Source organism: Mus musculus, chromosome 17 (assembly GCF_000001635.26).
Source record: "Mus musculus strain C57BL/6J chromosome 17, GRCm38.p6 C57BL/6J".
NCBI classification, from domain to species: Eukaryota; Metazoa; Chordata; class Mammalia; order Rodentia; family Muridae; genus Mus; species Mus musculus.
In genome coordinates this window covers 26112511-26135337 of record NC_000083.6, presented here as the reverse complement: position 1 = coordinate 26135337, position 22827 = coordinate 26112511, and the positions used below count along the sequence as shown (strand labels likewise).

At 52.9% G+C, this 22827-nt stretch overlaps 3 protein-coding genes across 8 annotated transcripts in view; all 3 read right to left on the bottom strand.

Moving 5' to 3' along the window:
* Axin1 (axin 1) overlaps window positions 1–4121 on the bottom strand; it is a 64595-nt gene extending 60474 nt beyond the window's left edge. Inside the window, exon 1 of one of the 3 annotated variants that reach the window (XM_006523515.4) lies at window positions 3891–4121. The gene's annotated coding sequence lies outside the window, so the exon portion shown is untranslated. The remainder of the gene's footprint in view (window positions 1–3890) is intronic. The other 2 variants (XM_030249451.1, XM_030249452.1) reach the window with 2 other exon arrangements.
* Window positions 4122–8724: 4603 nt separating this feature from the next.
* Window positions 8725–11835, bottom strand: Mrpl28 (mitochondrial ribosomal protein L28). Its single transcript, NM_024227.3, has 5 exons — window positions 11489–11835; window positions 10630–10782; window positions 9947–10081; window positions 9774–9860; window positions 8725–9067 (listed from the first exon to the last, which is right to left on the bottom strand). Exons 1-5 carry the CDS (start codon window positions 11774–11776, stop codon window positions 8957–8959), a joined length of 774 nt encoding a protein of 257 aa, NP_077189.2. The 5' UTR covers window positions 11777–11835; the 3' UTR covers window positions 8725–8956.
* A 248-nt stretch (window positions 11836–12083) lies between these two features.
* Window positions 12084–22586, bottom strand: Pgap6 (post-glycosylphosphatidylinositol attachment to proteins 6). Of its 4 annotated transcripts, none has more exons than XM_006524736.2 (13): window positions 21771–22586; window positions 18405–18579; window positions 18112–18319; window positions 17800–17927; window positions 17331–17599; window positions 16909–17228; window positions 16386–16476; window positions 16182–16305; window positions 15803–15939; window positions 14876–15072; window positions 14653–14799; window positions 13682–13798; window positions 12084–13400 (listed from the first exon to the last, which is right to left on the bottom strand). In XM_006524736.2, exons 1-13 carry the CDS (start codon window positions 21886–21888, stop codon window positions 13104–13106), a joined length of 2328 nt encoding a protein of 775 aa, XP_006524799.1. In that variant the 5' UTR covers window positions 21889–22586; the 3' UTR covers window positions 12084–13103. The 4 variants fall into 4 exon arrangements, with proteins under 4 accessions (XP_006524799.1, NP_068565.1, XP_006524801.1 ...); NM_021793.2 differs by having other exon boundaries at window positions 14876–15054; window positions 21771–22022; XM_006524738.4 differs by lacking the exon at window positions 21771–22586 and adding an exon at window positions 21492–21638.
* Window positions 22587–22827: the final 241 nt, after the last annotated feature.

The following is a 22827-nucleotide window of genomic DNA, read 5'->3' as shown; positions in this document are numbered from 1 at the left end:
GGAAGAATAAGAGCTTATTAAAGAGGGCTCATGTAGGTCCCTAGAAGAGGCAGAGCTACCATACCACTCCAAGATGGAGTGTAGCTCAGGCTGGCCTTAAACTTAGGATGGCCCTGCCCAAGCTTTCCAAATGCTAAGAATACAGGAATGAATGTGCCCAGCGTGCATTTTACTTCATTGTTTTTTATTCATTTTTATATGTATTGGTGTTTTGCCTGCATGTATTATGTCTGTGTAAGGGTGTCAAATCTTGGAGTTATAGACAGGTGAGAGCTGCCATGTGGTTGCTGGAATTTGAATCTGAGTCCTCTGGAAGAGCAGTCAGTGCTGTTAACCGCTGAGCCATCTCTCTAGCCCCATTTTATTCATGAAAGTGTGGCAGGGACGGTTGTGGTGGTGCATGCCTTTAACCCCAGCACTCGGGAGGCAGAGACAGGTAAATCTCCGTGAGTTCGAAGCTAACCTGTTCTACAAAGTGAGTTCCAGGAGAGACAGGGCTGTTACACAGAGAAACTGTCTTGAAAAACTGTAACAAGTAAAAGAAAACTGCTGCTGTAATATTACCATTACCATGAAATGGAAGCCTCAACCATTCTGCAGTTGCTATCATCTTCCAGTGACATCAGTGTATAAGGAAAAGGGACAATGGCAAAGTGAGCCCCTGAAGGATACAGCTGCTCATGGGCAGCATTAGCTAATGTGTTCCTGTGTTCACTCCAGGCTAGGGCAGAAGGCCTTAACTCTGTGCCAGCAGCCACCTTGGCATGAGCGTGACCCATGACAGATTTATTTATTTTTAATGTGTTTGGGCTCAAGATAGCCATGGTCCATATGTAGATGTCAGAGTACAACTTTTGGAAGTTGATTCTCTTCTACACGTGTGCCCTTAGGACTGAACCCAGGCAATCAGGCTCAGCAGCAAGCTCTTTTAACTGCCAAGCCATTTTGCTGGCCCCAAGTTGTTCTTTTCCTCGTATCACTCCTGGGGATGTGTGTTCTGAGCTGGCACCTTGCATGACTCTTGGTGTTTGTATTTTGCCCAGCAGGAGCATGACTGTTCTAAAGGATATGGACAGTTCAACATGGCTGCAGTGTTAACCATTGCTGAGACTGCTAAATAACAGGTTATGCCAGCCAGCATTGCAATGTGGGGTTCTGATGGTTCCTGCATTAAAATGCTGTTACAGCTGAGTATCTGCCTTCTCCTCCCAGGTGAGAAGCATCCATCCACAGAGGAGTAGAAAATGAGTTATTCTGCCTTGCTAGCATGGTCTCTTCAGAGATGGACACTGTAATCACCGTTTGTGTCCTTTGGACTGTTATCTGTTCCAGGCCCAATCAGGAGTAGCATGCTTATCCCCTGGATTAGACTCCAGAGGTCCTCACAGCCATGTCCTCCTTTGTCCAGCACACCTGACCCAGCATAGCATTTCTCTGCAGCCTAAAGGAGTCAGGAGCCAGTAAGGCAGGAAAGCAGTGCCAACAGGCATGAAGGTAGTGCTGAGCTAGCTTTCCACTTGAGTGGACCCTAAGAAATAAACCCTTGTCAGGATGCAGCTCACACCTTCTTACTGAGGTCTGACTCCCTATTGTCTTAAGTTTGGGGCATCTGGGAGGAAGGAGAATGCAGATACCAAGGTAAAAGGCTAAGGTGGCGCACGCCTTTAATCCGAGCACTCAGGAGGCAGAGGCAGGCAGATTTCTGAGTTCGAGGCCAGCCTGGTCTACAAAGTGAGTGCCAGGACAGCCAGGGCTACACAGAGAAACCCTGTCTCTCGAAAAACCAAAAAAAAAAAAAAAAAAAAAAAAAAAAGGCTGAGTTGATCAGGGTCAGCAGGTAGGTATGGAGGATGTGAGGTCTAAGTTAGCTCTTTTTGATATCCTCAGCCTAGTAAACAGTCAGGGAGGGTAGCCTGCCACCAAGCCCAATTATCCCCACCCCCACCCCCACCCCAAGAAGCCTCAGGAACATAAGGGAATGGCACTCTGGAGACTTGAATACTTGCTATGTCTGAGTTCCCTCCTTGGCGAGATGAGGATTCCTTAGCGGTCCATGCATAACTTGTACAGACAAGACTGAGTAGCAGAATAAATTCTACTGCTATGCCCGGTATATATCTGGTAGAAGGAGCCAGCTGGTCTCCCATTTGTCCAGGGTCGGCAGTACTCTCCCTTGTGAGTGTGCCAGGCCCTAAAGATGCTCTGCAAGTGTTCTTTCATACTTTGCTACTCCACCCCAAGTCACTTCCTCTTCCTGTTGGGGCACACCTGTCCTCCTGCTGCCCACCGCCACCTTACTCCTTCTGTTCCCACCCCTCCCATGTCATTTGCCATCCTTCCCAACTTCTCACATCTTCATAAGTCTCTGTCCCAGGCACTCTTGCACCATGTATTAGGTATTCATTTTCCTTCTGTCTGGCTCTACTCAGTTGTCCCCACAAACTTGCAGAGTACCCATCAGCCACCTGTCCAGCAGGCGGCCAGGGGATGTCCAGACAGGTGAAAGGGTGTCACCTAGGAAGGCCAGTGGCCAACACACCTTCAGCTCGCTTAGGCCCCTTCTACCTCCCACCCTCTCACTGTTGTCCTGAGATGTCTCTCTCTGCTGCCTAGGAACCCCGTGGGCAGCGGCGGCCAAGTTCTAAGTATGTGATTATGTATGCTAGGGTCCCTCCAGCCCCTTTGTTGCCGCAGAATCTGTCTTGGCAAACAAAAGTGCACTGGATTAGCCACAGTGGATTAAAAGATTTGCTTCTCAGAGTTTACCTAACAACCTACCAATCACATCGACAGCAGCTTTCAACCCCCAGGATGCAATTCCCAGGCCAGCTGAGTGCTCATGGGCAGCAGGACCTGGTGCAGTTATAAACCCAGATACAGCCCATCCTCACATCGACCACTGCCCGTGGCCCAGCATGCCTCCCTAGCGCCTACAGGCTCCTTTAGGAAGACTCTGGGGAAGGGACAGGACCCAAGTAAAAGTGGAGGCCCGGCCAGAAATGGGGACCAGGTCTAGGCAGGACTGCCTTCCAGAGGATGCATTAGGGACCAGGCCTCTCTTTTGCCCAGCCTGGCCCGATGCATCCACGCATGTCATACACAGCAGCAAGGACAGAAGCAACATGGAGGGTGGCCACAGGAGGCAGGTGATACACAAGGCTCTTCTGTACTATGGCACATGGCCCCTCCACTGTCACCACACAGCATGTGCTCCTATACACACACATGTGCACACTCGCGCACACGTACATACACACACACACACACTCACACTCTCACAGGCATGCCCCTTTGATCTCCAAAGGGGACTCCATTGACAAGCTCTTAATCGCAGCTGCCTGTGCAGGGCTGTGCTCTGAAGTCCCGAGTAATGGGATTTGGCGCTTCTGATCTATCTGGGCTGGCTGCCCCCCCTTGTTATAGGTGGACATTTTTTTCTGTTGCTTTTTTTCCCCCTTACTGGAAAAAAAAAGAAAAAGAAAAAGAAAAAAAAAACCACGCTCCCTAAACCATGCCGATTTAAGGCGGCTTGCCGCAGAGCCCTGGCATGGTGGTCAGGACACTAAGGGCCTGGGCTAGTCGGGGGGTCTTTGATGCTGCCTCTGTATGGAATCTGACGTGAGAGACCAACCAAGGCAGTTTTCGGGCCCGTGGTGATGTGGTGTGGCTCCATTCTGCTCATAGACTTTCTTTTGTCTCTTCCCTTGACCCTTCCATGGACGATGTGGGGTAAGGATCCAAAGTGAAGGTTCGGTGGGAGAGTGTGTGTGTGCTGAGGGTGGGGTGGGCTGAGGGCAGGGCCACAACCACAAGAACAATGGGCTACAAGGACCACCTACATACACCTGTCCACCCATTCTTCCACCCATCTGTCCACCCGCCTGGCTTACCTCACCTGCCTGGCTCCAAGTGCCTGATCACGACCCACTGTCCCGCTGTCCGCCATGATGGGCTTGGCTGTCCGTCCGAGCACTTTCAGCCACTCTAGGAAGCCGGTCCCTGCTCTTGGCCACTGTGTGGCTGGGAGGCAGAAGCGTGACTCTAGGCTGCAGCTCGGGCTCCTGCCGCCTATTGGCTGAGGCAGGGACCAGATGACGGGCCTCAGAACCCTATGGTAGCCATGGCAACCAGCCCCTTTAGACACCGCCACCCCCCAAGCCACTCCTATTTGCGGAGGGAGCAGGCAGTGCTGCCAGTGGCCCCATGCCAGTGTCCCTTCAGAGGGACAAATGGATTGACTATATGGTAACTGTCACCACACTAGCTGTTAAGCATTTTTGTTATGTGTTTCATACGTGTCCCATGTGTATGGGTTTCTGTCTACCTTATGGCCTCTCTTGAGCTGTTCCATGTCCTGCTTGACTCCCTGGCTGAAGTAGAAACAATGATCTTTGAAGTCCCTACTGAGAAAAGGACTTCAGGTCAGGCTTGCCCCAGGGGCAGACGGCCAGGCCTATGCTGGTGAAAACCCAGTGAGAAGTGAGGAATGGAGGACAGTAAGAGGAAGAACAGGGAGAAACCCCGCCCCAGCCCCCAGTGGGAAAAGCCAAGGTTTCCACCTACCTCAGATGGACGTTTGACAATGTTGTCTCTATTCACAAAGCACTCCATACTCTTACTGTAATGTCATTGCCTGCTGAACACACACAAACTGCCAAGAGCCTCCAAAGGCCCTAAGTATGGCCCTGCTCTCTATGGACCTGGGTGCCTGACCTGGAAAGACTCTGGAACCCTTCTCAGAGTACAGGACCTTCTGGAGAACACTGAACCCCCAGAGCCAACTAATATTAGCCCCTAATGAGACATTCCAGGATACCCCCAAAACAGAGATTCTCAGCAAGAATACGATGTGGCACACCTCCATGGACTGCCCATCCTGTTAACAGACCCAGAGCAACCTTGAAGCCAGCAACATCCCAGTTCTGGGACATTCAGAAATACACTATCTGGTCAGACACCCCTATGAGCAGCACTGCCTGGCCTAGAGCACTGCAAAGGCCTCTGGGAGCTGCCAGACTGCATCCCACTTTCTAGGTAAAGCCTAGGCCACACCTGCTGAACAGTGTCTCCTCCAGGGCTCCCAGGAACTCCTTAGAGAAAGTCAGAGCCTAGCAGGCCCCAGAAAACTAAGCGGCCAACTTAGAGGGTCCTGCCAAGACAAAGGGACCAAAGGGCCAGGATGGGTCCCAGGATTCTTGCATCCAAAGAAGTAGGGTAAGAACAAGCAGGGCTGGTCTTAGGGCTCCAAGCTTGGACTGGTGACTCAGAGACCAGTCCCAGCAAAACTCATGGCTCAACTGCTTCGCACTGCTCAGACCTGGTGTCTCCTGAGCTGACACAGGACAACACCTGGAAGTGGAAGGGTCTCCTTACCATATTGGAGGCCATCAGTAGACAAGTCTCATCCACAGGCAGGGTATGGGTGGGAATGGGAGCCTGGGCCAGCTGGTTGTGAGAAAGGGTCCACTCTGTAGCACAGTGTGAGTTTAGGGAGGCTGGGGAGAGCTACACCAGATGAGCTAGGGTGATGTGGAATTCCTCCTGCTGGCTAAGCTCTTCAGGCCCAGGGATCCAGCTTGGGATGGCTCAGAACAGACAGGAGAAGGCCTGAGTACCAAACAACCTGACCTATATTTGCAGGATGGGTTCAAGTTGTCAGGAGACCTTGGTGGTAGCACAGACCAAGGCAGGTAGACTACCATGCACAACAGGGGTAAAATGAGTGAGCCTAGTAGCTCCCTGGGCTCCCAGAGTGCTGACAGGGCACAGAACAATGTCAAAGGTTCTTAAACAAGTCCCCAGGGCCCATCCACACTCCCCTAATACCCTAAAAACCACTGTGGGGATCAACATATATGTCAAACTCTCAAAACAAGTCCAGTACAGAACTCTGGGCTCACAGGCCACCTCACGTCATCTCACCTTTGAACAGCAAAGGTTCTTTCTGGCCCTGGTCTCATTTTTAACTGGAACAATGGAGTTGCAGCTTCTCCGGCCTACACTGCCCTCTCTCAGCAAACAGGAAAAGCAGCAGTGAGGAATCACAGCTACGATGACCCAGCCTATCAGCCCTCCTCATCCCAACCAGCCGCAGTCCTCTGACATTAAGGCTGACCTCAGACTGTTGTCATAAAAACATAGCGGGAGGTCTTTCTGGCTTTTAACAGTTAGTCTTCGTACATAACCCCAGTGCAGGCCCTGAAATGCAGCACATGGCCACGCTGGTTCCAGGAGCACACAAAGAACCGGGGAGAGTGGCTAAGGCAGCTGCAGTGGAGGACTCATGACAGACAAGAAAACACAGACAGTTCCCCAGAGCTGGCACCTCAACCCCTAGACCATGTGTGCTGTGGGTGACCAACACAGGCTGGCCTCAGCATGTATGTGCGTGCACATGTGAGCAGGGACATTTCATGTTACATCAGCTCCACTCTGTAAGTTGGGACTCTCCCTCACCACACCCCAGAAGGCAGCACAGGGTGCAGATGGTTTGGGACCTGCCTCTGACCTGCTCGTCCTGTGGGAAGAGGTAAGCTAACCATTTACTCTGGAGCATCACAGTTTTCTGACCCAAGGATGTTGGTGAAGCTGGGCATGGCTCACACCTATAATGCCACAACTCAAAAGGGTCGAGGCTTTAAGTATACTTCACGTTCCAGGCCTTCTTGGGCTAGTGAGACCCTATCTCAAAAAGAAAAAAAGTTGTATTTATGAGGATGTAATGAAACAAATACTACATCCCACTCGAATGGGGCTATTCTGGGAATCAAGGCTAGAGCCACAGAACTCTGCCTGGCCTTCTATTAGGAAAACAAAACTGCCTTAGACCTCAGCAAAGGTGACTAGCAGTGGCCTCTTCATATTCAGGCCACATTCAGCACCTGTTACTGCAGACTGAGGTCAGAGCTTATAAGATCTTAAGTGTAGCCTTTGCCCTGTTCTGACTATATACCTCAAGGTAGCCATTGTCACTTGGGGCCCCAGGAAACTGACACAAGATATCATACAGGACCTAGCCAGGCCTGGGAGTGGGATGGCAGTGTGTGTATTTGTGTGTCTGTGTCTGTGTGTCTGTGTGTTGCATCTATAGCTCCAGCACATGGAAAAGAGAAAGACATGAAGATCTGGCATTCAAGGCCAGCCTAGGCTACATAATGGAGATCTCCTCTACAAAAAGAATAAGCAACAACAATAACAACAAAAACTCGACACAGGTCCTACTTGACCCAGGCCTTGGCAGTGAAAACAACAACAAACAACAATGGATAATCAAATAAGCAGCTAGCTAAACCAAGTCAGTGGGGACATTCTATTCCACACCCCAACAAGGATGTAGCCCTAGCTGAAAGATCTGGTTTAAATTTAGGACTCAAACTTAAAGCCAGTGATGTGGGAACTATCCTGACAATGATTTAAACAGCTAGGGTGAGCCTTTTGGGCTCACCAATACAATAGCTGGCTGAGTAGTATTTGCTTTAGGTAAAACAAACAAAACCCTTTAAATTGCACTTAGCAAGATGGCTGAGCCAGTAGACACTTGCCATCAAGCCTAGTGGCCTGACTTTGATTCTTAGAATCCACATGGTGGAAGGAAAGAATCGACTCCCACAAGTTGTCCCCTGACCTGCGCATGAGCCATGGCACATGGAGGCACACATATACAATAAATGTGATTTAAAAATTTTAGCCTAATTATTATACACAGAGTAAGAGTATTATGTGATATGCAAGGACACAGAGGCCAGAACAGACAAAGACCCGGGGTACATCCATTGGGCTCTGACCTAATCCTTATGTATGTCTGTGTAGGTCCCCTAACACTGGAAGAAGGGCTGCATGCCAGCTTTGGCTTTAGCATCAAGAACACAGTCAAGCACAGGCACTCCTATTGTCTCCCCTGAGTGATCCCACAGTCAGTGACCATGTCCAAGTCCAGCAGGCACCCAATGTCCCCTTTTACACCAGCCAGATGTGGAGCTCTGCTAACTCAGCTCCCACTACCACTCCAGCTTCCTCCACACATAGTTGGGGAGACCCTCCTTCTCCTTCCCATAGAAAGGAATGGATTTCAGTGCGAATACCTTTGAGCCCTGAGCTCTCAGGTGAAAAATGCTCCTGGCCTGGCTTCCTACCTCAAGCCATAGCCTCAACCACAAGTAATGGGGGCAGTTAAGGATGGGGTGCTGAAGTCAAGGCCTTTTAAGTCCATTGGGCCCCACTTTCTGCATCATTGCAAGAGATACTGACAAAAGCTCTGGACCCAGAAAGCTTCCCACTTTTAGCTCTTCAGGGCATACTGCAGAGACCCTTCCCAGGCCTGACCCATGGCCCAGGCTCCCTTCCTGTGCCCAGAAAAACATTCCAGAGCAGGCAGGAGCATACACTGGATGTAACCCAACTCTCTATGTCCTGATGCCTCACACATGAGGGACATAAGCAGCAAAAAGGCCCTCAGTGCCCACAGCGCAGAAGTCAGCAGCTACAGCTGGACAGTGCAAACAGTCTGCGTGTTTCTGGAACAAAGGAATGATCCGGACAAGAATGCACAGAACTGAGGCTGGCCATGGTGGCGCACACCTTGAAACCTAGCACTTGGGAGGCAGAGGCAGGTGGATTTCTGAGTTCGAGGCCAGCCTGGTCTACAAAGTGAGTTCCAGGACAGCCAGGACTACCCTGTCTCAGGATGGGGAAAAAAAAAAAAAAAGAACTCACAGGACTCCAGACTTCCAAGCAAACCAACACACTTTACTGTGGCGCAGGCTGCCTCAGACTGTTACTTATTTCAGCCCAAGAACTAGAAGGACTTGACCAGCTTGGACAGGCATCTGCTCCGCTCCAGGCTTCCACGAGTCCTGGCACAGAAGGGTTCTCTGAAAAGTCTACCACAGGAACTGTGTGCTCGGCACATGCCAAGTGGGGTTCGCCCACTGCCCACAGGGGAGGCTGAGCCCAGTGCTCAGGCGTGGTCACCGGCTCTCTTCTGCACCACTGCGGGCCTGGACAGAACCTGCTCCTGAAGCCGCTGGACCAGCTCCTCTACGTAGACCTTGAACAGGGGTACAGGGTCCTGAAGGGGAGAGGGCATGGTAAGGCTCAACGTAGCCCAGGGATGGCGCCCTAAGGAGGGTGACAGCCAGCTGCTTCTGGCTGACCATGGGGAGAAGCAGGGTGTAGAAGGACTGGGGATGTTGCTGCTTGTCATCCTGGAGGGCATTTGACCGCCAAAAGAGGACTGCTTTCCCTTGGTCACACAAACTCACATGCCTACCCTTGGCTTCCCTGTAACTGCTGGCCGCCACAGGCTCTTGACTATTCTGGGAAACAGACACAAATGGAACATCCTAGGGGCTGCCAAGGGATTAAGAAAACACCTAGTGCCGGGCGGTGGTAGCGCACGCCTTTAATGCCAGCACTTGGGAGGCAGAGGCAGGCAGATTTCTGAGTTTGAGGCCAGCCTGGTCTACAGAGTGAGTTCCAGGACAGCCAGGGCTACACAGAGAAACCCTGTCTCGAAAAACCAAAAAAGAAAGGAAGAAAGAAAGAGAGAGAGAGAAAGAGAGAAAGAAAGAAAACGCCTAGTGCCAAAGATCCCCGAGCATTCAGAGAAAGAGAGGGAAGGGCTTCACGAGACGAAGCATGCCATGCAATTTCAAAATGGAAGGAACCAAACGTATGGCAGCATTTCGGTGTGGCAGACCCTAAAAGCTAGCCTTCCCGCCCCCCCCATCACTCAACCTCAGTGGCCTGAGATCTGCCGGTACACAGGTACTCACCTTTTCCTCCAGAAGCCTCTGTTTCTCCAGGGCCTCCTCCAGCGTCAGGCCAACCCACTCGGCCTCTGCCTCGGGGATGACAAAGCTCTGAATAAGCAGGAGAGGAGGCTGGCATGAGGTGTGGGGGCTGGGCCAGGAGCCTCGGGCAGCAAGCAGGATGGGGAAACTCTCACCCTGTACTTGTCATAGATGGCTGCTCTCCGCTCAGGGTTCTCAGGGTGGAGATGGGGGTCCTGGCGAGCAAGCCTCAGCAGCATCCCTCGCTTCAGGTCCATGCCAAACTTGGAGCCCAGGTCCTCCTTAGGGGTCTGGCAGAAGGTTCACATAGGGTCGGGTGCTACAGCAGGCTCACCACCCCACCCCCCCACCCTGTCAGCTGACCCTATGGGTTCTTCTTCAGCTGCTGGCAGCCCTAAGCTAGACCACAGCAGAACAGGCATTGGGATCAGCGCTAGCATCCAAGCCTATATGGGTCAGGCCCAAGGCATGCATGGTGGCGCACACCTTTAATCCCAGCACTCGGGAGGCAGAGGCAGGCAGATTTCTGAGTTCGAGGCCAGCCTGGTCTAGAGTGAGTTCCAGGACAGCCAGGGCTATACAGAGAAACCCTGTCTCGAAAAAAAAAAAAAGAAAGAAAGAAAGAAAAAGAAATGGCTACAACCATTGGACAAGTCAGCGACTCACAGGGAGTGGCCTCAGCAAGACAGAAAGCTTCAGGGGCTGCACCAACAGGGACTCAGTCCTACTTGTAATGGCTACCCTGGGGTGCCCCACACTCCCTGCCCATGCCCATGCAGTGCACTCGGCACTTCCCACGAGTCTGACAAGACCTTGGAGTGCACTAACCCCTGCTTGCCTTGAGAATATAGAAGTCAAATCCATAGGCCTCATCGATGAGATCCAGGGTCCTCATGGTCACAGTCACGGTGAACTTCTTGTCCAGGATTTCACTGTAAAGCTCCCGAGTGAACAGCTGTGGCTTCCACACCTTCTTCACCCTCTTGGAGAGCTAAGGGTGCAAGAGAAACCTCCCGTTTTCCTATAGACCAAGTGGGCCCCAAAGCACCCTTCTGGAACCTGGGCTACTGTGAGCCAGGCCCTCTCCCTTCCTCAGACGCTCCTCAGGACCACTGATGCAGGTCAGGGCCCCTGAGCTGGCTCTGGACACCCACCCACCTAGATGTCTGCTTCACTCAGGCTAGCCCTAATGCTACTGGTATATGTTCCAGATTCTCACACAGCTGAAACCCAGTAGCCACAGGCAAGTGAATGACACCCTGGAAGGCCTGAAACATACTCTCTCCTCCCACAGGGCTTGCCTAGGAGCAGAGTATCACCAGAAGAGATAGACTCCAGGCAGTCATCTCGGTCTTTTTGATTTTTATGTACTAGGAGCAAAGTTATTCCGTCCTAAAAATGAGGGAAATGCGCATAGAAACTAGCAGGTGACAAGCAGATTTCACTTCTCCCTCCTCTTCGGCACAAGCTTCGAATCTATCCTTCCTCCTTCCTTTTCTCCACCACTGTCCCCACTCTGTCCTTACTTTTGATACTATCTGATCCAGGACCACCCCACTTCAGGACTAGACTTTGCTATCGGAGTTAGCTTGCTCCGTAAACAAAACGCTTGTGTTAGTCTGGTTGACCGTTTGTGGCGCCCAGAGCAGCGCCTGCTCAGCAAAGCATGCAGAACAGCCGAGATGGTCCGCACCCACCTTGTCGTTGTTGGCGTATCTGTAGCCTAAAATCAAGCCCTCTCCACCCCACAGTCCCTGCTGGGACTCTGGAGGGTAGTGAACTGGAATGGGTACGTCCTCAACGCGCTCGCGCTGCCCATTCTTGGGGTTGATCTTGAACTTGGTCCCGTGAGGTTTGTAGTGTACCGGGGTCGGCGTCCGTTCTTCTTCCAGTGAGCGCAAGAAGTGGGCGGGCAAGCGCGCACAGATGCCCTGCCGCAGCCGCAGCTTCTGCCACAGGTGCACAGGATACCTGTGCAGCGGCATCGCGCGACCCTCTACTTCTAGGAGAGCGCGCCCGCGCCTCCCGGAACCGGAATAGCGTCACCGAACGTGCGCCTTCGCTCGCTGCCAATTGGCAGCAACGCCCGTCCATCTAAACTAATCCCTTTCCCTCCGCCTCCTTTAGGGACCATGAAAAATTATCTACTGCGAATGGGTTCAAGGCACCGTCTGCCAAGTGCAGCCCAGGAGTTCCCCAGCAGCTTTGGCAAGCCTGTTGGGAAAGGCTACCCTGAGCTCAACCTCCCTTTCCCTCCAGGGACGCAAGGAAAAAAAAAAAAAAGACCACTCATTTGATTTGAAAAATTATTGTAGAATATTAAATTCACCAATTACATAAAAATATGCCTTCATATCTTAGAACAGTAACATTTTACCACCTGCCCCCCACCCCCAACAGAATATACACATTTCCCCTTTCAGGGGCTAAAGTGTGCTTTGGTGCCAAATAAAGGATGTTAGTAGCTTGGGAAGGAGCCCAGAAGCCCACACCTGCAATCCCAGTACTCAGAGCAGATGAGCCTCACAGTGGGAACCAAATGGCCTGGGCACACAGCACTACCAGCTCAGTGACCCCAGGAGACCAGAAAGATTGGGCTGGGGATCCAGAACCCACTCCTTAATCCTCAGTTGATCCAGTAGGGGTCAGCCTCATCCAAGTGTCTAGGGCCAGCACAGGAGAATGCTCACCAGACTGGGGCCTTGGACCCCTTAAGAGAGAAGGGAACACTAGCGAGCATTGTGTGCCTTCTGGAGCCAGACCTCATACAGCTGAGCAGCCTGCTACCTCAGGCTCTCCCGAAGGCCTCCTGCTCCAACAGACAATGAGGGAGGGACAGCACACAGCACTCCAGGTCTTAATCAGCTCTCTGATGACCCTGGACTCTACCATAGCAACTGCAGCAGGAGGGTATCCCCATGCCAAGGCAGGATGGCATTAAGGGTACAGGATGTCAGAGACAGTGAGTGACCTCTGTGCACTCAGACTTCCTTGCTTGTGGGTCTCATATCACGGCTTTCCAAAGGAAGGGGACCACAGGAATCCCTTATCTGTATCCCCATCCATAACAGCGTGATCAGCCCACACGTGGCACCTGTGGGCTCCAGGTGGAAACAGCTGTGACCTTCAGAGGAATTGGCAGCAGCCATAAAGATTTTTTGGGGTGGAGGGGGTCTTCTCTGGAGAAAGAAGCCAAGCGTCTCAGGACAATTTTATTCAGATGGAAACCTGGTTGGGGCTAGACAAGCACCTCTCTCGCTTGTCCTAGCTGAAGAGGTCATTAGAGTTTCAGGTGTCCATGAACCAGCCTTATCAGGTCACTGTGTACAACTCATCCCGATCATTCCTGCAGATCTGGTAGTGACAAGGGAACTTCTGCAAACAGGCCCAGGACCCAGCTTTTTCCTCTCGTGGTGGCAGAAGAAATGCTGCACTACCAGCCAGTAGGATGTGCCAAATGCTGTGGGTGTAGTAGTAATTGTCACTGGTCATCATTGAAGTATACATGGCGATGCCAACGGAAGCCATGGAGATGCCAGGCAGGAGGTAGAAGACCCAGCGCTGCCAGGAGGTTGGGTAGCACTGTCCCCGGTGCCCACAGCGGTATATCTAGAGTGGATAGCCACATGGGAGTTGGTTGGTTGGTGCAGACCCAGAGCCAAGAGGTATGGGGTCTATCTAGATCTGGGCAGGAGAAGTGCATATGGCCTCATGCCTAGTGGTTATCGGCACAAGACCTAAGGCACATAGCCAGACTGGGGCTCTATGGGTAGCTGCTACCGACTCTAAACAGATGTGGAGTTTTGGAGCCCTCCCAGCATAACTGGAATTAAGGGCCTGGCTCTCTTCTCCATGAGTCTGAACAGGAGACTATATGCCCTGTTCCTTACCCACATGGAGGCCATGATCACAAAAGCAAAGACGCAAGGTCCCATCAAGTTCCAGATGCCCCTGCGATCCATCTGCAAGGACATGGCGATGACGAGTGTGCCGAGGACAAGTAGTACCTAGGAGAGACACAGTGGTTTGTGAGGCCATAGAAGCCTTTGGCTGGAATCACCTGTGATAGCACGAGACACAATAGGCAGGCGCTGGGGTCAGGGGCGCTGATTACCCAGGTCAGCTTCCCAACATCCTGGCTCCTCTCCTCTGTCGGCTCCTCTTAAGACTCTGCCCCGTTCCTGCTCAGCCCCTGGGAGGGAAGTACCCTTCCTCTAGTCCCTTTACTGTGTCCAAAGGACCTTTGGAGGACTAGGTGATGATGTCCACTCCTAATGGGCAGTCTTGTACACACTTGCATGACCGTGCATACCAAGCCTTCCAGGATCTACAAGCAGGGTGGCCTTAGATGCAACCTGGGAGGGGACCCATGCCTAAGTTTCTATCTGCCCACTGCCTGAAAGTTCATGCCCTCCACACTCAGCCTGCTGGATCTCCAAATTCCAGAACTTTCTCCTCCCACTCTTTGAGATGATATGGGTGCCCCTGATGGGCAGTACCCAGGCTATAGAGGACACAGCTCACAAGCACCGAAGAGTCACCTCTATTGTCCAGATGCTGCATAAAATCCCCAAGTGCCCTTAGACAAGGAACCCAGGAACATGGCTCCAGCTTCTCAGGGAGGCCTGCCCTGACTCCTCTTTGAGATTAGGGTCCCGGTCCCCATCTTCTTTCCTGGCGTCCTGACGGCTACACCTTTCCCTCACAGCTTCCTACAACGTCCTCCAGTAGTGGATGACGAGTTCTCTTGTGAGATCCGATACCCAGTCCTATCTGGTCTATCCCTCTCTGCCACGTCATGTACTGTATGTGAGGGCCCCTGCTTCCCTGGAGCCCAGGCTTGGCATCAGAGGCCACTCACCTGTTTCAGGATTGTCTTCAGACGGGCCATGCAAAGAATGGTCACCCAGGTGGACGCCCCAGAGCCCAGAAAGTCGCAATACTGTAGCGTGTCATAACTGAGGATGCACAACACTGCCTCCCCGGGTTGGTCACAGGCGTGGTAGAACTATGAGGTGAAGCGATGAGCAAGCAGACCTGACCTCCCCACCCAGAGTTCCCGAGAGGGTTAGGGCCAAGCCTACCGTGGAGAAGAACATGGTGTAAAAGTAGACAGAGGCCTCGACCAGGAAGGAACGGTGCAGGGATATAGCAATGGGGGCCAGGAACATGAGGTTGCTGAGCGTGAGCAGAAGCGCTGCTGCCCTCTGCTGGGCTACGGTCTGCGCTGTGCTGTTGTCGGTGCAGCTCCACCCACGCCAACCTGGGGGCCACGCAATACCTAGGCATGAGCTTCTGAACTTTAGGGCCCTTCCTCGCCCAGAGGATGCTGTGTAGACAAGCCTGAGGGAATCCACGGGCATAGGAGGAGGAAATCGGCACTAATAGATACTGGTATATGCAAGAGTGGGCAGGCACGGGCAAGTGGGGACAAAAGTGGAAGATGCATGTAGGCACGGGAGGGTCTGGACGAGCACGTGTATCCATAGCAGGCATGGTCAGGAGTGGAGAAGGAGGGATAAGCATAGTTGGTACAGGGAAACAGGTATGGACGGGTGTGTGTAGACACAGGTAGGCGTGGCCAAGTGTGTTCTGCTGTGAGCAGGCACATGGAGAAGGCTGTGTGAACCAGTACGTGTAGGTAAGGGCGGACAGGTGTGATAAGTTGGTAGGGACAGATGTAGAGATATGTGGACACGTAGGAGCCAGTGTGGCATGCATGGACAGACGTAGAGACTGTCGAGGAAAAGTGTGAATCAATATGTAGTCACAACAAAACGTGAGCAGTAGGACACAGCTCAGACAGGAGTGGGTAAGGCAGACAACTGTAGGCACTGAGTGGGTAAGGGCAGGCAGGATGCAAGCAATGCCACAGTCAGGAGGCAGCACCCCAACCCCCCCACAAATCAGTGTCCCTTACACCTAGACTGGGGGTCCCAAGTTAGCAGGGGAGCGTGAGAAGGAGTGGGAGGGAGTGTCACCCCTGCTTGGCCTGGCAAGCTCATCCTCACCTGCCTTGCAGCTGCAGCCTGCGTACACATAGCCGTATCTACGGAGCAGGAGACACTGGCCGTAGGGCCCACAGTCATTCAAACAGGGCACCAGATACAAGATGGTCTCCACGCGAACCACAGCCTGTTCACAATCCCTACAAAGAAGTGGCCTGAGAAGGCTGGTTGTAGCGCTCCTGTTGGTGGCTCTACCACTAGGACTCCCAGGCCTAGAGCCAAGCCCTCCAGGCTCCAATGGCTGGGATTCCCATTTCCCCTGCTTGTGCTGCTGTGGGATGGGGGGCAGGTGGAAAAGGAGAACCCCTCCAAACTCATAGATGCTTCCCACTCTCCACTGCTACCAGCCCATGTCATGTTGCCCAGGCCCAGATTCACATACTCAGGACTCTCAGGGCACACAAGCTGCAGGGAGAGGTACCAGTTGTCTGTCTCCGGGAAGGGCATGATGAGGTTGGCCATGTGAGATGAGGCTCTCAGAAACATGGGGTAGCCCTGGAAAAAGGCTGCATGGGGTGGGAGGGCCTGTCAGAGGTGGCTAGAGGGGCCAGTCAGTCTCTCCACCAAAACTGCCTGCCCAGAATACCTGTGGTGCAGTTGAGTGAAGTGTTGAAGCTGAGGAAAGGGGAGGCAGCATTCACACAAGCTGCTACCAAGGTGCCATTTGTGACCTCTGTCTGGAAGGGGAAGTAGGGTAGGTTAGCCATTGTCACCCCTCAAAGACATCTAAGGAGCAGTTTGCCTCCCCACCTTGTACTTTAGCTCGGTCATGCTGGGTCCTTTTTTTGAGGGGAGGGAGGCCGCCTGCTAGCCCAAAGTTCATCATGGTCCAAATTTTCTTCAGCTGAATTATCTTCAGCTGTCTCCTGTTCTGGCCATTTCCCTGTCCATTTGCACAGATATAATTATAACTTCTACCAGGGACAGGGCTTCGGGTAGGGGAAGTCTTTTATCTTGGAGGAATCCCCTTCTGGCCCATGCTATTGATAGCATGCTATCACCTACCAGGTCCCTTCACCCCAGTCTCAGAGCTGAAGTCACCCTGTACCCTGAGCCAAGCCCAGGCTACCAGCAGCTGTAGACTGCTTCAGTGGGCTTCCAGAGGATACCTTGTTAGTCCTCAGGACGATGATGAAGGAGCCTCCGCTGTCCATGCCTGTATCAAGGCGGAGCTGCATTACAGAAGGCATGCTTGAATGCACTAGCACGAAGGCCCCATTCAGGGGCTGGAAGTGTACAGACACCACATCTGTGTCCTCCCTCAGGACTGGATAGTTCAGGAGACAGAAGGGGCCACTGTCCACCCTGCTACTCCTGCCCAGGTCCCGGTGGACAGCGCTTTGGGACAGCTGGATTGCAGAGGTATCATAAGTCTGGTTTGGGTTGTTTTGTATAAGATGATGGATGGTCACACTCCATGGCCTACATACTGTCAAAAAGACAAGGGGCTCAACCGGAAGAAAGCCCAGAGCTCTGGGGGAGGTAGACAGAGCCCGTCCACCCCGCCCCACTCCCCTCCCATGGAGCCCACCTGTAAAGACAGCTTTAGCAGTAAAGCCCACTGTCACATGAGGTTCAGCCAGGCTCTCAAATGTCACTTGTAACCACCGGCCCCAGGGTGGAGAGGACAGTAGCAAATGGCAGGATGGAGCGAGGCCAGTGCAAGTCAGCACCCTCTGGAAGTTTCTAGGCAGGGTGGTTGCCCCCACTGTGACACGTACTGGGCAGCCGGGGCTCACACTGGACACACAGCCCTGCAGTTCCAACCGAAGCTCCTGGGTGTATTCAGGGACAAAGATCCTGTGGCAAGGTGGTGACTCAGACTTGCTAGCTCGCACTGGGCACTTATTTCTCCTAACATGCTTACAGGGAGATATCTGACTTCTCTTCCCAGCGCGTCTCTACGCTTTCTCACCTGCAAGATGAGATGGTGGTACCACCCACCCTAAACCCAAAGGTTTGCAGCTACAGGACAGACTTGGCCTCCCTGATCCACTCACTTGAGGTAGCTGGGGTAGGAGAGCAGCGTCTGTGGGAGGGGAACATCAGGCTCTAGGGTGGAGACTTCAACCACCCTCATTACCAGCATATCAGGCTGGAAGATGTAGGCACAGGTTGGAACAAAGCCCTGAGGGGAGAATAAGGCAGGAAGTGATAGGGGTTAGAGAAGGTAGGACATAGGCCAAAGGAGAAGACGGAGTTGAATCTAGAGTCGGGTAGCTGAGAGTAAGGTCTGCCCAGACATTGACAAGAGGCTGGGTCCTCCATGCATCAAGCGGTTCAGCCTCCATCCCCGGAGGTCAGCCCCTCACCTTCACCTGGATCTTCTGGGAGGAGGGAGGGAGGTGAGCAACCAGGAACCAGTCCCCAGGGGCAGGGTGGGAGATGTTGACTGAGGTGTTGTCCAGCATCAAGGTGCTCAACAATGCCCTGATATGGAAGGAGGCGTGGCTCAAGGTGTTGTCAGGGAAGCTGGTGCCCAGAGGGTTGATGACAGGAGGGGCGCCATAGCGGAAATGCCTGGAAGAGATCATGTCAAGCAGGGGTGAGAGTCGGGGTTTCTGCCGGGCATAGGTGCCGGGGGTGCAGAATACTGGGTACCTACACTGTGATCTCTTCGTCAGTGCATGAGGGACTTCCCTGGGACACGTGCAGCAGCCAGCGGAGCAGCACAGTGTCCGGGGGCACGCGGAAGTGGAAGAGCCGGGTGCTGCCATACCAGCTGTAGAAGGACAGCTTCTGTGGGGCCTGGGAGAAGTGTTCAGATACCAGTCCAGCCTCTACAGGGAAAAGGTGACAATCAGGTAGGTGGGGCAGGCACACAGGAAGCATGGGCTCCAGGAAGTACTTGTCCCACCCTGAACTTTGTCCTTAGCCAAAGTAGAAAATGCGCCTTCTGCCTGCGGTGATCAACAGTTTCTCTTAAAACTGAGCAGTCAATCCTTGGCCTCCTCTCTCTAGATGGCAGGGGACTCTGCTTTCTCACACTACAGCAACGTGTAAACAATGAAGTCAGTAGCCCTATCAACCACCACCTTCAGATGGACCCTCCCATGGTGGGTCTTTTTGTGAGCTAGTTATTTGTACCCTTGCACTATATTCTAGTACATCCAGGCCAAGAAATGTGGAGCCTGAAAGACAGCGGGGGAGGGGGGGGGGCGGCCCCGGGGGGGGGGGCAGTCTGGAAGGAGATCCCTCCCCTGTTAATATCTACCTTGAACTCAGGGCCACAGCAAAGGCTCCTCCCACCTCAACTCCTCTGAACCTCCCAGAACCACATGGGCAGGTAGGGAGGTTTAGGTCCAGAAGATGGCTGTCTCTCCAACTTGTTATGACTTAGGACACAGCCAGATCCCTACCCAGTAAAAGACCATGATGAGGGACTGTAGTTCAGAAGCCTGGAACCAAGGGACAGGTGGCCTCTCTGTTCCAAATGGGTGAGATCTCCAAATGCCCTCAGGGCACACACCCATGCATGGAGGTACAATGACAGAAGACCAGGCAGACAAACTCCCTAAAGCCCCCAGACTAGGGCATCATGTGGCCTCAGGCCCTGCATCATCTTACAGACTCCTACCCCATACCCAGTGGCAGCTCAGGCCTTGCGCCTGTATGATCTTGGGTGCCCCTTACCTCTCTAGATTCCTGGATCCCTATGGGTAGTCTAAAGCAGACTGCTTTTCCCTTTGAAGTTAATGAGTAATAAAGTGCTTTAAGAGAAACACAGTACTATTTGGCGCCCTTCCCACTCAGGAAGCCTCCCTTTGCCCCACTGTGAAAGTGGTGCCTGGTTCCCCCAGGAGAGAGGAGAGGGAGTCAGGTGAGCAGCTGGCTTTCTTGCCAGACATGTGACTCCTCCAAACAGAGGCACCTGGAGAAAAGCTAGCAGCCTGCTGGAGGAGAGCAAAGGAGCTGCAAAGGAGGCTGGCATGGGGAGGGCAGAGGGGAGCTCCCTCGGTGAACTCCACGCTCTCTGCTAGCTGCAGGTCCCATTCACCAGGTTGAGGACTGAATACCAGGAGCTGCTACATGGTAATATGATAATGGAGCAGAAAATAAACTGTGAGGCAGAATATTGCTCTCTCAGCTGAGGCAGAACAGGTTCCCCACCCCCTAGGACTGTGCGGTCTTGGATAGGCAGGTATCCAAACCTCTGAGGCGGCCCGGTGGGAGAGATTACCCTACAGCGTACAGCAGCACCCTTAACCTGCTAAGGGAAAAGCCCTTGGACCCCACAAAGCCTTTGTGAAGGGAGGGACACTTGGAATAGAGCTGACATCTGTGATGTTTAGATACCTAGATGAGACCCAAGTACCAAACTCTCATGTCTAAATAACCTCTCCAGACTTCCTTGATGAGACACACACTTACTTTGTTGAACACATATGACCTAGACAACTGGCATGGTAGGGTGAGCCCTGCCTGCCCCACACACCACCCCCATTGGCATAAGGTTGAGTAGAGAGTGGGAAAAGAAAGTCCTGAACTTTCCCTGAGAATTTAAGCAAAGGTACTCTGCCCCACACCTTCCAAACCCCAGCAACTGTCAGAGATACTACCCACACGTCAAAGCAGCCAGGGCCACAGAGCCACTTGTCCCCCACCCAGCCATCAACTCTCACTTGGGCTTAATCCCAGGGCTGGAGAAGGAGGAACAAATAGGATGTGGTATGGAGCAATCTATCAGAAGGTCTTTAGGGAACACTGCCTTTCATTTCAAACTATACCAACTCCTCGGAAACCAAAAACAACAACCCTCAAAGAAACAAGAGCTCCGGGCTGGAGAGATGGCTCAGCGGTTAAGATCACTGACTGCTCTTCCAAATGTCCTGAGTGCAAATCCCAGTAACCACATGGTGGCTCACAACCATCCCTAGTGAGATTTGACTCCCCCTTCTGGAGTGTCTGAAGACAGCTACAGTGTACTTACATATAATAAATAAATAAATCTTTAAAAAAAGAAACAAGGGGCTGGTGAGATGGCTCAGTGGGTAAGAGCACCCGACTGCTCTTCCGAAGGTCCGAAGTTCAAATCCCAGCAACCACATGGTGGCTCACAACCATCCGTAATGAGATCTGACTCCCTCTTCCGGAGTGTCTGAAGACAGCTACAGTGTAATTACATATAATAAAAATAAATAAATAAGTAAATAAATAAATAAATAAAAAAGAAAGAAACAAGAGCTCCAAGGGAGGAGGGGGTGGAAATGGGAGGTACAGTCAACATCCGGAAAGGTCCAAGGAACACCAGGTAGCACAAAGGTCTCCCGGGGAGTTTCCCGCCGGGCAAGAGAAGGGAAAGTACTCATCTTTCCTATTTCTAAATGTCTGCGGGTAGGCAGAACACAGAGGGTCAAAGATCTAACTGCCTCCTTAAACTGTAGTCCAGTGCGTTCCCACTTGCGGAGCAGAAATAACAAAAAGCAGTTAGGAAGCTCCCCTATAAGGGAGTACCCTTTCTTTACATCCATTCTGGTCAGCCAGCTTCTCTAGGGCCAGCTGGCAGCACAGTCGGTGAGAAGCAAAATCAGCAATCAAGAGTGACCTTCCTGGGATTGGATTAGGAACATAATGCTGGTTAGACCCCCCCTAGTCCAGGGTCTGCCCAACTTTCTCTAGCTCAACCCTTCTACCAGATACTGTCCCTTGCGTCACCACGGTTCAGCTATTCTTCGGAGATAGGTTCCTCTACCTCCCAGCTCTTGGGTGCCACAGTCGCGTCTCTAAAGCACAGGAGAGACGGACCGGTAGAATCCGCTCCAAGTGAGCGAACTCGGCGGGCCCGGAACGGAAAAGCGGGCATGGGGGTTTTTCTGGCCCGGATGCCCCGCAGGGGGCGCAACCCAAGATGAGAACCTCGTTTCAACGCCGCGCCAGGTGAACGCACAGGTGCCCCCCGTGAGTCACAATCCCCGCCTCCCGCCCGCCCCCGGCCCGCGCCGCGGATGGCGCTGTAGGCCCGCGGGCTCACCGCTCTCCTTGCTGTTGCTGGCGGCGGCAGGCGGAGGCCGAGCCAGGAGCAGCAGCAGCAGCAGCAGTGACCCGGTCGCTGCCTCCCGCGCTGTGCCCCCGGCCCCAACCCGGCCCATGGCTCGGCGCTCAGCCCGAGCTACCCCTCCCGCGTCCCGCGCCGCTCGCCCCCGCCTGGGCAGCCCCCGCCGCCTCTGCGGCCGCCGCCACTGCCTCTGCCCGGAGCTCCCATGGCTCCGATAGACCTGCCGCCAGCGCCCCGGGCACTTCCGCCTCCGAGGCCCCGCCCCGCAGGGAGCCGGCCTGCGGTCTAGGTTCCTGAGGATGCTGGACCGCGTCACCTTGGCCAGAGTGGAGGCGAACAGCAGGGGGCCGAAAAGGTCTCATTGGAAGGGGACACGGATTCACTGGGGATCACTCAGCTTGAGGGGGTGGGCGGCAAAGGATGAAGGGTCCTGTCGAACGCTTTGGGGTACCAGACGACAGATGTCACGTATACGTGACATATACGCCCGAAGGTGCACTCTGACCTTGCCTGGAAGAACCGAACCTCCAGCTGCTCTCAGGACCCCTCACACCATAACCATAAACTGCCGCAAAAGTATAAGAGACCAAATGGAAACGGGAAGGTGCACTTTGAGTAACCGAGTTTCATGTCAGTGTCAGATGAACTACTCTGGGTACCAAAGGGATATATTCCAAACATGTTAAAGATGTGGTTGCAAACTGAAAGCCCAAAAAGAGAAGTTGAGGCTTTTTTCAGAGGGGTTCGATGCAACAACAAAAGTAAAACAATGCACTAAAAACATGCGTACAAAAATAAGCCAAACATTTGTGGCCCGTGCCTTTAATTCCAGCACTGGGGAGGCAAAGGCAGGCAGACCTCTGAGTTCAAGGCCAGGGTAGTTTACAAATAAAGTCCAGGACAGCCAAAGCTATTACACAGAGAAACCCTGTCTTGAGAAAAAAAAATTATAAATAACACCAGGTCAGGTTGCAGCCTATCATGAAAAGCTGAGTACAGTGGATCTCAGCTGAAGTCCCAGTGCTGGCAAGGC